A 15913-nucleotide genomic window follows, 5' to 3' on the forward strand; every position below is an offset into this window, starting at 1 on the left:
TCCAGCCTTTACTTTGTTGACAGTTCGACACCCTCTTTATCTACATGCCCTGCTTGCTTTTTTGAGAGAGTGTAAATATAGGACAGCATTCTCCAAAACAGAGGAAAGAAGAGTATTTTCCTTAAAGACATGCCTTGCAAGTGCGGCCCAATCAACATTTATTGAATTCCAAGACAATAGAAGCTGGAGGTACACATGCAAAAACAGGGCATCTGCCTTGAGGAGCTTAAGAGCCCATCAACTGATAGTGGTAACCTGCTTCCTGTTAGGAGAGTGGGAGTTTCCTTCCACTTGCAGGATTGCAGGAGCCGCAGACCAGGAGGGGCAGAGGAGGACCCAGCTCGGCTCTGGAGGCCGTGGGCTACATGAAAGCTCCCGCGCCCCCTTAGTGTTTGCGACTTGGAAGGCACCCCTTCTGCCATTCCCCTTTCTTGGTGCCGGGAGAAGATAAAAGATCCTTTTCTACGACTATAGTAGATACATCTCAAATCAGGACTTAGGACTTCAGCGCTTCAGCCCTCACTCCCTCCTAAGGAGCCACTGCACCCTCCAGCGGAGGAACAGCGGCGGAACTCCAGGGGGCTCCCCAAACAGCTGAGCACCTTAAAGTCCTCCTTAAGGAGCTCGCTGTCTCCAGCCCCGCCCCTCGTGGAGTCCCGCCCCCGACGCGACCTCGTCCTGTGGCACCGATTGGTTGGCTCCTGTGCGTGAAGACGTTGCGTCGTGGGGCGGGGCGGAGGAGCGTTGTCCGTAGAGCCTCAGCCCTGTGTCCTCGGCCACCGCCCCCGCTGCTGCCCCGTATCCGCCCCTCGCCTGCCTTTAGAGGGTACAGGCGACAGCAGTTTCTCTAGGTGGTCAAACAGCCGCCAAACGTCTCCGTCGAGCTGCCTTTTCTAGCTGGCGGCTCTTCTGGGCTGGGTCCAGGTCGGGGGGTGGGGAAAAATGGCGCCGGCGCCCCAAGGCGTCCGGGAGGAGCCGCTGCTGGAGTGTGGGTCCGGACTGCTTTCCCGGCTACTCTTCCTCGCCCAGGCAGTCCTCCTCCTGTTGCCGGTCGCCCGGGCAGGCCTCTGCCCCGCGCCCTGCTCCTGCCGCATCCCTCTGTTGGATTGCAGTCGCAGGAAACTGCCAGCGCCCGGCTGGAGGGCGCTGTCGAGCTCGCTGCCCCCCGACGCCGTCAGCCTGTGAGTAGAGTTGCCGGGCGGGGGACCAAAGGAAAGGGGGTGCTCCCCTTCCTCGAGGGACAGGAGGGAGACGGGCCTGGTCGGAGGGCGCGGCCAGAAGCCTAAGTTCTGAAGGGGAATGCCATTGCGATGTTGTGAACTTTTTTTTGTTGGGGGTGGTGGTGGTTGGAGCCTGAAAACCTGGTGTTCAGGTTCTGGAGACTTGTACGAAGACCAGGGTTAAAATTCTTGGGAGCAGGGAGTCTCTGATTCCTGGGCTGAGTTGGGGCGGCGATACTGTTAAGGGCTCACTGGTCCTGGGCTCCGGCATTGGCTCTTGAATGGTTGGGGCTCCTCGCTCACTTTGGGCTGCATCATCCTGTGCATCAGCTTGAATGGTCCCCAAGCACGTGATTTTATAACCACGATCATAAAGACTTATGAACTGTTTTTTGGCTGTAGTTCATGTTTTGGCTAATTTTGTGCTGTATTTTTGACAACTGGGTTAAAACTTCATGTGTTAACTACATCCAGTACCACCTTGAACAAATATCTTTACAAATAGCATTTTTGATCTAATTTAGGATTCACCTTGTAAAGAAGGGAAGGTGTATCTGTTACAAAATTAAGTGATGTTTTGTTTTCAGTGCATTTCCTTGTGGCAAAGAACTTAAAACTCAGTCCTCTTTGTTTATGTGTGAGAAGCAAGTACAATGGTTGGATGAATTCTTCCGGAGACTCCGCTGCAGAGTGCTCATCTAGACAGGCCTGTGTTAGACAGTGGCACCTGGAGAGCTCATTAGTCTGAGTCAGCCTGGTGGCATTAGGAGCAACAGTAGGTATTAAATGCTGCAATTATGGGGCTTGTTAACCACTAACATACGGTTATTTCTCTGCCGCTAACTGAGCAGTGTATTTATTAATTGACAGACTTCTAACAGAGTCATCTCTAAAAAAAGACCTGTCACCAAAAAAAAAAAAAAAAAAGCTCGAGGTGTGATTAAAACATGAGGGGATGTTTGGATTTCCATTGGAAATGGAATACAAATAGAAGGTCTCTCTCTGCAGAGGTTAAAGTGTGTATACATTTGCAAATAGCTTATGTTACATAGGAAAGGAAGCCACCTCATAAATTCCTTGAGAAAATTAAGGTAACTTAAATAACCAAATGTAGTAGCATAGATTTGCAGTGTAATAAGATGTTTCCTGTTGTTTTATGATAGTGACACCTGTAGCTAATTCTGGTTCTGTTGATGCAAATAACATTTAGAAATTCCTATCAGTTGCAGCATAGTCTGAATTAAACCTAGCATAACATCTTAGTAATGCAGTAACTACCTTTTTCTAAGAAATTCTTGGAACAACTACCTGATTCTGAGAAACTGAATCTGATTATGACAGACTAAATCTGGTGCAGGTTTAAAAACAACACAACTTCATTTAGCTGTAATTGAAATAAATGTGGCCTACTTTTTAAGATCCTCCATTGGTAGATAAACAATAATTAGAAATAGTTTTATGTAAGATACATTTATTTTGTGTCTAGGTTTGATTTTTTTTAATCAAGGCAAATTGCCTAAAGCCAAATGACATTCAAAAATTTTAAATGTCCTATAATGAAATTGACATTTTCAGTTGAAGTGAAATGCCTTGGAGAGCAATTCTCTTGTAGAAATGTAATTGTATGGAAGTCTTACATTAGCAGAAGAACTCTTAGAATATTAAAGGATGAGGTTGTGCTGTTTTAAACTGAGAAATGTAATATTTTTCATCAGTTGCCTTCAGCTATAAAACAGGTACATGTGGTTTTCTTTATGTAATTTTGAATTTTTAAAACACATGCAATGCTTTAAATGTATTAGTGATTCAAACTCAAATGCTCAGACTTGCACCAATCATCAAAAAGATGGTAGACAAAATTCCTTAACCCTGGGTTTTAAAATGTGTATCTGCCCCCAGTTACTGGCACAGAGCCCCTGAAACCCTTGTATCAATAATTTCCAAAGTGATCGGAGAACTAGGAGCACCTTTCCTTTTTATATTTGGTCTTTGACCCTAATTCCTGGCACAGAGCTCCTACATCTCTTGGAATCTCCTGGGTGATAGGAGTATCTTTTGACCTAACGAGGTGACTCTTGGTCGGCTCCTGGATAACTTCAGGATTGGGGTGGGTCACCAGAAAGACCAAGCTGTGCTTAGAAGCTTGGAACTTTCAGCCCCACCCCCACCCCCCATCCTACAGAAGAGGAGAGGGGCTAGAGATTGAGGTAGTAATTGATCATGCCCATGTGATGAAGCCTCCATAAAAATTGTCAAAGTATGGAGTTCAGAGAGCTTGTGAGTTGGTGAACACACCTACCAGGAGGTATGCTGTGAGGGTGGTGCATCCCATCTCCATGGAGACAGAAGCTCCTGCGCCAGACCCTTCTGGATCTCGCGCTATGTATCTCTTCATCTGGCTGTTCATCTGTGTCCTTTATCATGTCTTTTGTTATATAGTTAACCAGTAAACATAAGTAAGTGTTTTCCTGAGTTCTGTGAGGTGTTCTAACAGTGCTTGAATCCAAGGAGGGGGGTCGTGGCAACCTCCAATTTGTAGCCAAGTTGGACAGAAGTTGTGGGTAACATGGGGAGCTACTGCTTGTGATTGGTTTCTGAAGGGGGAGGCCATCTTATGGGACTGAGAGCTTAACCAGTGAGGTCTGCACTAACTCCAGTTAGTGTCAGAATTGAATTGAATTGCAGGACATCTCGCTGGTGTTGGAGAATTGGTTGGTGTGGGGAAAAAGCACACATCTAGTGTCAGAAGTACTGTGTGTGTGAGTAAAGGAAGAAACCAGTGACAAAAATTTTTTGCTTGAGCAAACTTTAGTCAGGCTCCTGAACCTTATCCTGGGCCATCTGTGCACACCCTTGTAAAATGCAGTTTTAGCAGTATCCCTGCTGAGTTAGTTTAGTAGGAATCCCCCACCCTCAACGTCTGATCAGATTCCTCCTCCTGCACCATCCCCCAGGTGATATCTGAGTACCCTGGCCTGTCTTCAGCAAGAATCCTGTTGGGTCTGTTTAGTTAAAAACCCCCTTACCAGATGTTTTCTCTTAGTAGTTTTCCATTCACCGACCCCACTCTGCTCCTTAGCTATAAGTTTTCTCTTATTCATGGAGTATTCAGAGTTAAGCCCAATCTCTTTCCCCCACTTTAAAGTTTCACTGTAGTGGTTCCTTTATGTATAGAGAAAGCCCCGTCCCCCAAAGTCTTCCTTACCATGCTTTAACAAGTATCATTGAGTATTTTTTTTCCTTTTAACAGTTATGGTGCCACAACTCGGGATAGGATCAGATTCATCATTGGACCCCCGGACCTCTCACCCAGGACCCTAAGTGCGTACCTTTGAAGCCTTTATCTTCACTCCTGACTGATTGATCGGGGATCCATTGTTGAGTCCGACTCCTGAACCATTGCTCCGGACAAACGTCCGTGGAAGCTGGTAAGGACAGATTTTGATTGTTAAGAGTCTGAGTACAGTTGACCTTGAACAACATGGGTTTGAACTGTGAAGGTCCACTTATATGCAGATTTTTTTCAATAGTAAATACTCCAGTACTACACGGTCCATGGTTGGTTGAACCCATGGATGCAGAGCTTTGGATACAAAGGAACTGCACGTATGGAAGGCAATTACAAGTTATATGTGGATTTTTAACTTTGCAGAGGGTCGGTGCTCCTAACCTTAGTGTTGTTCAAGGGTCAACTGTATACTCCAGAAGTTGGGATAGAGTCCCAGATAAACACAGGCTGGGTTAGAGTGCCAGGTTTCTCTGTTTGTAAGAAAGCTCAGTTAGAGTCCTAGGCTTCTTTGTCTGAAAGGTACTTACTGGGTTGGAAATCTCTCCTTCCTGGCTCTTTTTTTCCTGAGTGGTGATTATTTATTCCCTGACTCTTTGGGCTGGAAGTCTCTTCTTCCTGGCTCTTTTTTTATTATTCCCTGACTCCTTATGCTGGAAGTCTTTCTTCCTGGCTCTCTGTGAGGCCTCTTTGTTCTCTCTCTTGGGTCCTGCTTTTCCCATGAGAACTTATCAGATGGCTCAAGCCCCCTTCTTGAACCCCTGCTGAGTATATTCTCTGTCTACCTCCATTCTTGTTGGCATGCTTTTGTTGAGGATAATGTGGAACTTCACTGGCTTCTTTTGGAAACTTGTGATCTCTTCACACTGGCTCCGCTAAGACGTCTCCCTTCTCATTGCTTCTGCTCCTCCTTTGCCCTCTCACCACCTTCAGTCTTCCCTCCAGTTCCCTTGAATAGTATGATATGTCCTTCTCAAAGCCCCTTCATCTTCCATCCCCTGCCAGACCTTTTTCCACCTCAGTCTTTATAGTCACTTGATCTTTGTACCCCCTGCCCTCCACTGGAGGCTGTTAAGAAACTTAGGGACCCCCCAAAACAACTACTTGAAGCTGAAAAGGAAAAAGGCTACTTGGAAATAGACTGGATGTTTTCAGCAGTTGGATGGGCTTTGGAGACCTGCAGACAGCCTCTAGATGCCTCTAGATGTCTCCTTGGTCAACACCTAAAATTTGGTCCATAGCCTCCATAAGATTACATATCAGGGCAAGGGAAGGTGGTCTGTACAAAATTGGTAAACAGGTAACCTAAACTTGTCCCATTTGCCATAAACACAATTCACATAAAAACAGAGAGTAGAGAAAAGACAAGAGATTATTATTTTATATAAACCAGTGAGTTTGTATTACTATGTTTTACTAACTAACTCATGACTAAAATTTTCCAGTGAAAACTTAAGATCTCTATTAGCATCTGTCTGTATGTTTATGTATGTCTGTATATATGTTGTAGAGGTGTGCTGTTTTTCTACTTCTAGATGGCATTACCAAATTAATTTATAAAATCCAATCCTGTTCAGATTAGCTTAGAGATAAATGAACAATTACATAAATTAAGTATTCCTGAAACTCTCAGAAACACAGAAGCTCAGTGTTTTAAGTTTACATGATCTGGGATAATTTTTTGTAAATCTAATTTGAAAATTGTTGGTAAAATAAAAACAGGCATGTCTTCAGAGTTGTCAGCATTAAATATAGTGCAGACATTAAATCTAAACTAAGAACAAAATGTACAAAAAAAATGAATTGCTTCCTGTACGTCAAGCACGGCAGTAAAATAAAGAAAAAAGGGGGAAATACCATGTATGTAACTTTTTAGGTTTTTGCTTTTGTGATGTTTGCCTAACATGCATGTGTTATAAAAAATAAGTTAATAGGGAAATAACTTCAGATGATGGCTGGCTTTGTTTGGTGTTGTGTCTGCCTAAAAATAAAAATCAAGGTCATTTGTAAGTAAGATAAACTACTGAAACATTCATTATTGAACCTAAATTTAAGTTTATATATTTTTGGCATCTTGTTTTTACATGTTATAAAGAAACAAGATATTTGGATCTATTAGTAAACATTCTTTTGCTACACTGAAAAATTGTACTAAGAGGAATCATATGCCTCTAGAAATTGCAGAATTGTATATTCAGAAATATACTAGTCTACTACAGAAAACTGATACATGACAGACCACAATTGCCTACTTCCTAGTTTGTTAAAAAAAAGGTTATTAATGGTTAAAAATCATAATATATGTAAATGAAACTACTAGAAACTGTAAGAATGAAGAGAAATAACTTTGTATGCAAGGTATGAAGGATGTGTTTTAGTTAAGGGAAAAAAAGATTTTTATTCTAAGGTAGAATGAGTTCCAGAATGAGAAAGAGGAAAACTACAGTACAAAAACTGAATAGATATTAGAAAAATGGTTGTAGAAGATTTGCAGAACAGGAATTTTGTGTTTGGTTAAGTTGCTAAGATTGAATGGATTTATTTATAAGTTACAAAAAAAGTGAACTTTAATATCAAAAGTGTACTGGAATTCCCTCGCGGTCCAGTGGTTAGGACTTGGCGCTTTCACTGCCTCCGCCTGGGTTCAATCCCTGGTGGGTTCAATCCCTGGTCGGGGAGCTAAGATCCTGCAAGCTGCGCGGTGTGGCCAAAAAACAAACACAAAAGTGTACTGATGCAAAACTAGAATCCCAAAGTTTTATTGGATTGTTGGTCTGCTCTTATTAAGAAACTGTAAAAAGGTTTACCTTTTAAGTAGTCTGCCTAGGAAACAAAGATTTTGTGTCTCATCAAAATAATTTCCTGTGTTTCATGTTGTCTTTATCAGGTCTTTGATTACTCTAAAACATTGAGTTTTCTCAATATTAGAAGAGCTAAGTTTTTTTTTTTTTTAAACAACTATGTGACTTTCTGTATTTGCCTTTGAAATCTTTTGTCACTTTGTTTAAATGGATAACTAAGTATTGTTTCACAGTGACCTGTGATCTTATTTAGTCAAGTGTTTAAACTTTTCAGTATTTTTGACTTCTCAAAATCAGATTCTAAATGGAGTCTTTTTGACTCCATTTAGAATGGAGTCTTGAACTAACTTCGAGACTTTCCAGAGGCCCCTGGAAAATCTCAAAGGATATGTCTCTCACATTGTAAAAGGATATGTTAAACTAATTAGGTTTATTTGGTATTTTAAATTACATGAGAAGCATAGTCAAATAAGTGAGGACAAATATTCTTAGGTTATAGACATACGGATATATGTTACTAATAATAGGTATTCCAGAGAAGTATGCAGTTCATAGAGATTTGAAATAGCCTTGTTGTCTGGTTATTATGATAAAATATTGTATGCCACAGAAATAACTAATTTTTCTTATCAAATGAACTCTCATCAGAACTTTAACCATGGCCATTTTAAGTCTTTTTCATTCACGGACAAGTTGTTGTTTTACTCTCATTCTTCTCTGAACGCATAAACAGTCAGCCACAGGCAAGAATGCTCCATGATGCCCATCAGTAAGGCCATGCCACGAGATTGAGAGAATTTCCAGAAGTAATGAAGAAGCTGATGGATTTATGAAACTGTTAACCCAAGATCAAGTAGAACAAGAATTAATTACATTGGACTGAATAAACTGATGAGGATGGTTATAACTTTTTTATCACTCTTTGTTTGAAACATTACTGGTTCTTTAATGTTTTGTTCTTCAGATTTAAATAACCTTTTTCGGACTTCCCTGGTGGCGCAGTGGTTAAGAATCCGCCTGCCAACGCAGGGGACACGGGTTTGAGCCCTGGTCCGGGAAGATCCCACATGCCGCGGAGCAACTAAGCCCGTGCGCCACAACTGCTGAAGCCCGTGCACCTACAGCCCGTGCTCCGCGACAAGAGAAACCACTACAATGAGAAGCCCGCGCACCACAACGAAGAGTAGCCCCTGCTCGCTGCAACTGGAGAAAGCCCCCACGCATCAATGAAGAGCCAACGCAGCCAAAAATAAATAAATAAATAAATTAAAAACAAACAAACAAAAAATAAATAACCTTTTTCTTTTCTCTTATGTTATCTATAGCTTACAACAGTAATCTGGTAGATAATACCTTTGTGAACAAAGATGAAACAATTACTTTTTCTCCCTACCTGATTCCTCCAGAATTCAGAAACTTTTAGCCAGTATTCTTATTTTCATGACAATGTGGTAGTTTAAGTTCAATAAGAATGTGCTCTTGTAAGAGGATACAATTGGAAATATAGGTTATATTACCATGGCTTTGACTGAAATGTTATATTTAAGAGTGAACTGTGCATAGAATCTGGTTTAAGGGACTAAGGTTGCCTTCATGGAACCAGTTTTTCCAACCTTCTTGGAAAAACTGGCCTGCTGTCTGGCTTACAGGGTTCTCAGCCTCATAGGTGAGTAAGGAAAGTCACTTCCTGGCAGGCCCAGGAACCTTCGGATATCTTGGGGACATCGAGAAGAGAGATATTCACCTGAATCTTTAAGAATGGGAGATGAAGTCTGGTGGCTACTTCCTGAGCTGGCTTCCTAGCCTCGAGAGGCTTTTAAAAGCCTAATCTGAGATTCCTTATGAAAAGTTTCAGCAAAACCAACTCAAAAAGAGCCTGCCTGTATGGTCAGTAACTATTCTTGCTGCACTTACGTGAATAATCAGGACAAATCTAATGAGACCAGAATTATGTAAACAAGAAATAAAAGGTTAACTATAGAGAGAAGTTTTTTTTGTTTCAGTGTAAAACTGTAGTGCACCCTTGTGGCCTCCATCTTGCACACTGGCCCGTCCTTACCACATTCTCAGTTCTGGTTTCTTCCAGTATCTGACTCTTAACTCTCCAAACTAATGTTTCCAGTTTTTTTTTTTTCCCACCCTCCTGACGTGATCACTGAGAACGAAAATTGCCCTTTTCCTGAAATCCTGCAAGCTGAAGCTGGATGACTTGATATAAACTTAAAAAAAAAAAAAAAAAAAAGACCACAACACATTGTATATGGGCAACCTTTGTGCCTTCTGCTGTGTGGACCACTTACAGAGTTCACTAGGACGTTTAATGCCATCCATCACCAGAGACATTCAAACTGCAAACCAGGAAACTTCTTCAGGTGGCCACTGCCATCCTCATTCTACCACTGAAAGGTGCTTCAAGTTCAAATCTAAGAATCCCAACTGGCTACCCTCTGGACTGAGAACCTGGATCTCTAACTGTTAATTTTGGCTTTTCTTTTATTTTCATAGAAACTCCCCTCATTAAATACCTGACTGCTGGTACCATTGAGCAAATATAATACCAAGTCCCTACAGAAGGTTCACCTGGTCCTTAATGAGCAAAAGGCTACTGAATGAGAAAACAGACATATTGTTCAGAGGAAAGAAGAATGTCTCTTCTTTCCTTGAACAAGAAAGGGGCCTGACAAAGATTCTTTGACTAAATTTTAATTGACTCCTGAACCACCTTCATCCAGGCTCATTTGTATACTTCCTTGTAAAATGCAGTTTTAGCAAGAATCCTGCTAAGTCAGTTTAGCAAGAAACCCTTGATACCTGATCTGGTTTCTCATCTTCCACCATCCTCCAGGTGATGTCTGATCACCATGGCTTGTCTTCAGCAGGAATCCACTTAGGTCTGTTTAGCCAGAACCCCCCTTACCCTTGTTTCCAGTTTTCCATCCACTGATTTTGTCCACCCTGCTCCATGGCTATAAATTCACACTTGCCCATGCAGTATTTGGAGTTGAGCCCAATTTTTTCCCCCCACTGCAATATTTCATCATAGTGGTCCCTATACCCTTAGAGATAACTTGCACCACCTTGAATAAAGCCTTTCTTAACCAGGTTTTAACACGTGTCATTGAATTTTTTTTTTTTTTTTTTCTTTTAACACAGAGCTTTTCCTAGACATTTGGTATCACAGGAGTGAGATTTGCTAGAGTGGATCTGGCTAATGGAAACGTGGTTTGGGAAGAGAGAGGATAAAAAGGCAGGGGATCCAGAACCTTTGATTCCTGGGCGACCACATGGTCACCCATGGTATGGGGCAGCAGCTGTGCTGCTCTCAAGTTACTGAAGGTAAAAGTTACCAATGGAATTTAGAGATGGATCCAATTCCTAGCATGTTGGTTCACTGGATGCATAAGGAGATGGGAACTAGTAAGAAAAAGATGAACTGTTTAATCCCTTGGTTATTGTGGTAACCAAATTACAATAGCTAAAATTGAAATAATGTAATAATATAATAAGTAATATGTAAAAGCAAAATTAAAAGAGAGTGCTGGGTCAGACCTTGATGCTGGACCAAGCTCAGATTTCACTAAGTCTGAGCTTTGGTCACTAGCCTCAAAGCTGCCCACCAAGAGAAAAATTAAGCAAGGACAACAGAAAGTACTTCTAAGACCTCTGGTCACCGAGAATGTAGTCAGTGTGTGGGGAGGGCAAAACCAAGAAACTACTGAAATCAGGGAGTACAGTGTCAAGGAGTTGTTTCATTTTGTGGATCAGTAACATCAGCTTCCTGAAGAACCTTTATTAAAATGGATTGTGAGAGACTTCCCTGGCGGTCCAGTGGTTAAGACCTCGCCTTCCAATGCAGGGGATGTGGGTTCGATCCCTGGTCAGGGAGCTAAGATCCCACATGCCTCGCAGCCACAAAAAAACCCAAAAACATAAACCAGAAGCGATATCGTAACAAATTCAATAAAGACTTTAAAAAAAAATAAAAATAAAAATGGATTGAGAGAGTCATTAATTTAGGAGCAGTATCTGGTTTTAGATGCTACAGTGGGGAAAAGCATGTTTGGGTTGATGGAGGATCCGCAGGTCACTGTGGAACAATCACTGATGGCCATATGTGATCCAGACACAAAGTAGTTTATTCCTGAGGGAACAGCCAGCCTAATGGATTGGGCAGAAGCCACTGTAAGGTCTGTTTATCCCTGAGAAAGAGGACTGTCCGCCTCCTCCAATAAATGCCAAGTGGAAGCAGATGATATGTTTTGTGTATAAGCCATGTGGGATTATCTTTATGATAATTGGGATATTCACTTGTTGAATGTGCCTGTTACCCAGTCCATGGTAAATGCTTTGGTTAAGGGGAAACTCTTACATGGGTACCCCATATAACCTTACTGCTGCAAAACCAAGGGACAGTTGGGGAAGCCTTATGTATTGGCTGCCTCAGCTTCCCCTCTGGATCTTACAAAGATGCTAATAAAAACATTAGGTTAGTTAACAAGAGAAAGAGGAAAGGCAAAGGAGAGAGGGAACTGATCTTAGCAAGGTGGACATTTTTAAACAGTTATTAAGAAATAAGGTGAATAAAGCAAATATTGTTAGGAGCAAAACAAAGGAAATAGGGAAGAATCATGGCATTCAACCCAGCAGAATGGAAGGCTTTAGATGGCTTTAAGAAATGGGATGAATAAAACAGACATTAGTGGGGTTAAAACAAAGCTTTTAATACTGCACTACCCAAGGTTGGGCAGGCTGAAAAGACCTCCTTCTGATCCCTCAACATTAAAGGTCTCCAAAGAAGTCTGCTCTGTTTAGTTTGAAGAAATCTAAAAATCCAAAGACTGAGATTGCAGTGAGAAACTTGACCAGCACACGCTTGGGTCATTGGTTAGGCAGATTAAATGAGATAAAAGTTGACAAAAAGGTACACTTTCCTGGCTGTCCAGTGGTTGGGACTCCGTGTTTCCGCTGCAGGGGGTGCGGGTTTGACCCCTGGTCGGGGAACTAGGATCCCACATGCCTTGCGGCACAGCCAAAAAATAGAAAAAAAAATTGACAAAAGGGCCAGGGTCCCTTGGCTCAACCCACAAAGCGGGGGACCCCAAAACCTTTTGCAGTAGAGTGGATAAAATGGTCAGAAGGTAGAGAAGTTCCCAGGATTTCCTGATAGGAGATCATCTTGCACTGTGGTACCAAAACCCACTGGTGAAACCTGATACAGCTGAGAACATAAAAATATAAGGGTTGATAGGATTATGAAAGTTGGAATGTTTAAACAGGCTTTATGTAAAGAAGTTGTATCTTCTTTACCTGAGTGTTTTATAGGAATGGGTGTTATGTCTGGATGGGGACTGCTTCCCCTACCTAGTATTCTAGAACCAAAATTTGTTAATATAAGCCCTAATGGAGGCTACAGTTAAAAATGTAAGGTGAAAAGTTTGTAGGAGAATGGTATATTTGATCAGACTTTTACCTGGTTGTATAATGAAGGTGGACACTGTATCTGGTTGGGGAATGTTTTCTCTACCTAGTGTTGTAAAACAGAAGGCATGTAAATCTACACTTCAAGCAATATTACTAATTGGACATGCTAAATGGGAACCAATAAGGTGGCCCAAGCCCACATAGCATAGACTAGAAGCTGGAGTGTTGGTATGGGAAAATTCTCTGTGTGATAACCCTGTGTGTACCTGAGTGCCTCCCAGCAACAGCTTCTAGGACTTTGGACTGGAGAATTTCCAGTTGAAGGGTAGTTATTGGCTTCCTTTGGACATTAATTGAAGCTGCCAGTATGACTAAAAGTCATAAAGTAATCTTGAAAAGAATCTTGATGTCTTGCATAATGTCTGATAAACACTCCAGTGGGGGAGGACAGTGCCCAGAAGACTTTCATAGTAAAATGGTAATGGTTTACACAGAATCATACTGCCTGGGGAATGCAGGGAGGAGACACTAAAGAATAGGGAGCCTCTTTTCCCTTAGGACTGACTCTGGAACTGTGTGAGGAGCTGTTGGATTATGTTGTCACTTGAAAGTGTCCTATAAACAGCTCATAACTGACCAAAAAAGCTGCTTGGTTGGTGAATGACAGTTGCAAGGTGAACGGACAGCATCCTGTTTTGAAGGCCACCACGGATAGAAGAAGGTAAAGACATTAGCTCACTGGGTTGAATTGCGTGCTGTTTTCCTAGAGTAATGCAAGAATTGAACAGTGGTAAAACCCCCTATGTTTGAGTTTTTACTGACTTATGGACAACAGCCTATGGCCAGACCATATGGTCAGGCAGAAGAGCAGTGGAAACCTGGTCTATTAAAGGGATGCCCTTATGGGGCATAGCCCTATGGGAATTACTGTGGGAATTTGAAGGGTGCATTAAAGTAGGGCTTTGTCGATGTCCACCAGGAGAAGCCCCTTCTAAGTTCAGAAGGTGATTAGAATCACCAGGCAAATACCCCTGTGTGCTCACTTGAGATGGCCACGTGGGTCCATGAAATGAGTGGATATGGGGGCAATGCAGCAATGCAGAGATGGACTAAATCCAGACGTATTTCTCTTGTACCCTCTGAGGCACAAAATGACACTATTGACAAAATAATGTTCTGTCTGCAAGCAAAAGGGACAGAGATGGCAGCTGGCTAAGTGTCAGATTCCTCTGGGGGAAAGGCCTTGAATATAGCTAGTAAGTGAGACTGATGTTGGTAGACCTGGGGGGCTACAAATGAGTCCCGATAGGAATAGACACTGACTCTGGACCAGGTTTTGCTTACTTGGTGGTAGATGCAAATGTACAAGAGTGCTTTAAAACAACTGGAACAGAAGATAATTGTACCAATTTGGATGGCCGACCATCATCTCTTCAGACCAAGGAATACACTTTATAGCCCATAATGTCCAAGAGTGGGCAGAGAGAGAGCCTCCTCAGGGTACTAGTTTGATGGAGAACTAGAATGGGCAATTAAAACATTGGTTATCTAAAATGGGAGAGAAACAGACATGAAGGGCTGGCTTATATACCATGGAAGTGTACTCATACTGAACATGGGGTGGGGCTAAAGGAGTGGCCCTACTGTGTAGAGTCCTCTTTCTGGTGGGTCTGGGGAAGAAGGTGTGGAATGACTGTGCAATTCTTACCAAGGGAGAAGTATTCTGGTGTAACAACTATACTTTTTTCTTTCTTCCCCCTATTAAATTTTTTCCCCCTGCTTGATGCAGTGGTCATAGGACCAGGCCTGCGAATATAAGTGCTGGAAACAGAGATGATTCCTAAGCAAGAAGCTAACTGTAATTTAAAATTTGGGCTCAAGATTCCTAAGTACCTGATGGGGTGGGTTGTGCCTTCACCCCATCTTGCAAAATTGAGGTTAACAGTGAATGCCACTATATTGCCTGGTGGTAAAAATAGCCCAGGTAATTCTGTAACTGTGTAACCTTACCCTAAATGAACGGTGGACTGAAGGGGAGGAACTTGCTAAACTAGTGTTGCTGTTTGCTATCTAGACCAGCACAGTGGCTGAACCTGATGTTCCTTCCAAAGTTGAAAGAGTTTGGGTATACAGGGAGAGGAGGAGCAATAGTAGCTGAAGATAAACAAATAAATGGGTTGTGTAGTGAGGGAAAGCCAATAACAACACCTCAAAAGGGCTCAGAGTAGTCGATTATATCTCTTAATTCAGTTACACCAGATGACTGAAAGAGTGAAACCATATGTTTGCCTAGACCATACCTGCATTTGGAACCTGACAAGATTAACTGGAAGCCTGCAAACCCGAGTGGCCTTAACTGAAAATTATTTTTCATACCATATGATGATGGACTGGTCCAGTTATTAATGACTGAATGGGATTCTAACAATGTGCCAGTATCTTTTGAGTATATATATTGGTCTCTGCCCCTGGCACACAGCTCCTGAAACCCTTGTAATTTCCGAAGTGATAAGAGTATTTGGAGTGCCTTTTGTTCTAATATTTGGTCTTTGACCCTGATTCCTGACACACAGCTCCTACATCTCTTGGAATTTTCTGGGTGATAGGGGTGTCTTTTGACCTGATGGGGTGACTCTTGGTGGGCTCCTGGATAGCTTCAGGATTGGGGTGGGTCACCAGAAAGACCAAGCCGTGATTAGAAGCTGGGAACTTTCAGCCCCACCCCCACCCCCATCCTACAGAAGAGGAGAGGGGCTAGAGATTGAGGTAGTAATTGATCATGCCCATGTGATGAAGCCTCCATAAAAAATGTCAAAGTATGGAGTTCAGAGAGCTTGTGAGTTGGTGAACACACCTACCAGGAGGTATGCTGTGAGGGTGGTGCATCCCATCTCCATGGAAACAGAAGCTCCTGCGCCAGACCCTTCTGGATCTCGCGCTATGTATCTCTTCATCTGACTGTTCATCTGTGTCCTTTATCATATCGTTTGTCCAGTAAATGTAAGTAAGTAAATGTTTTTCTGAGTTCTGTGAGCTGTTCTAGCAGGTGCTTGATTCCAAGGAGGGGGTACCTCCAATTTGTAGCCAACTCGGACAGAATTTGTGGGTAACATGGGGATCTACTCTTTGTGATTGGTGTAGGGGGAAGTCTTGTGGGACTGAGCCCTTAATTTGTGGGGTGTGCA

At 42.4% G+C, this 15913-nt stretch overlaps 1 protein-coding gene across 4 annotated transcripts in view; it reads left to right on the forward strand.

Moving 5' to 3' along the window:
- Positions 1-668: 668 nt before the first annotated feature.
- The window catches only part of LRIG2 (leucine rich repeats and immunoglobulin like domains 2), a 75093-nt gene continuing 59848 nt past the window's right edge, over positions 669-15913 (forward strand). For 3 of the 4 annotated variants that reach the window (XM_036867398.1, XM_036867418.1, XM_036867408.1), the window contains exon 1: positions 669-1181. In XM_036867398.1, the coding sequence (XP_036723293.1) occupies positions 943-1181 (239 nt within the window). In that variant the 5' untranslated portion in view covers positions 669-942. Of the gene's footprint in view, positions 1182-4617; positions 4649-15913 lie in introns of those variants that run through there. The other variant, XM_036867426.1, reaches the window with a different exon arrangement.

Source organism: Balaenoptera musculus, chromosome 1, assembly GCF_009873245.2.
Source record: "Balaenoptera musculus isolate JJ_BM4_2016_0621 chromosome 1, mBalMus1.pri.v3, whole genome shotgun sequence".
Lineage (NCBI taxonomy): Eukaryota > Metazoa > Chordata > Mammalia > Artiodactyla > Balaenopteridae > Balaenoptera > Balaenoptera musculus.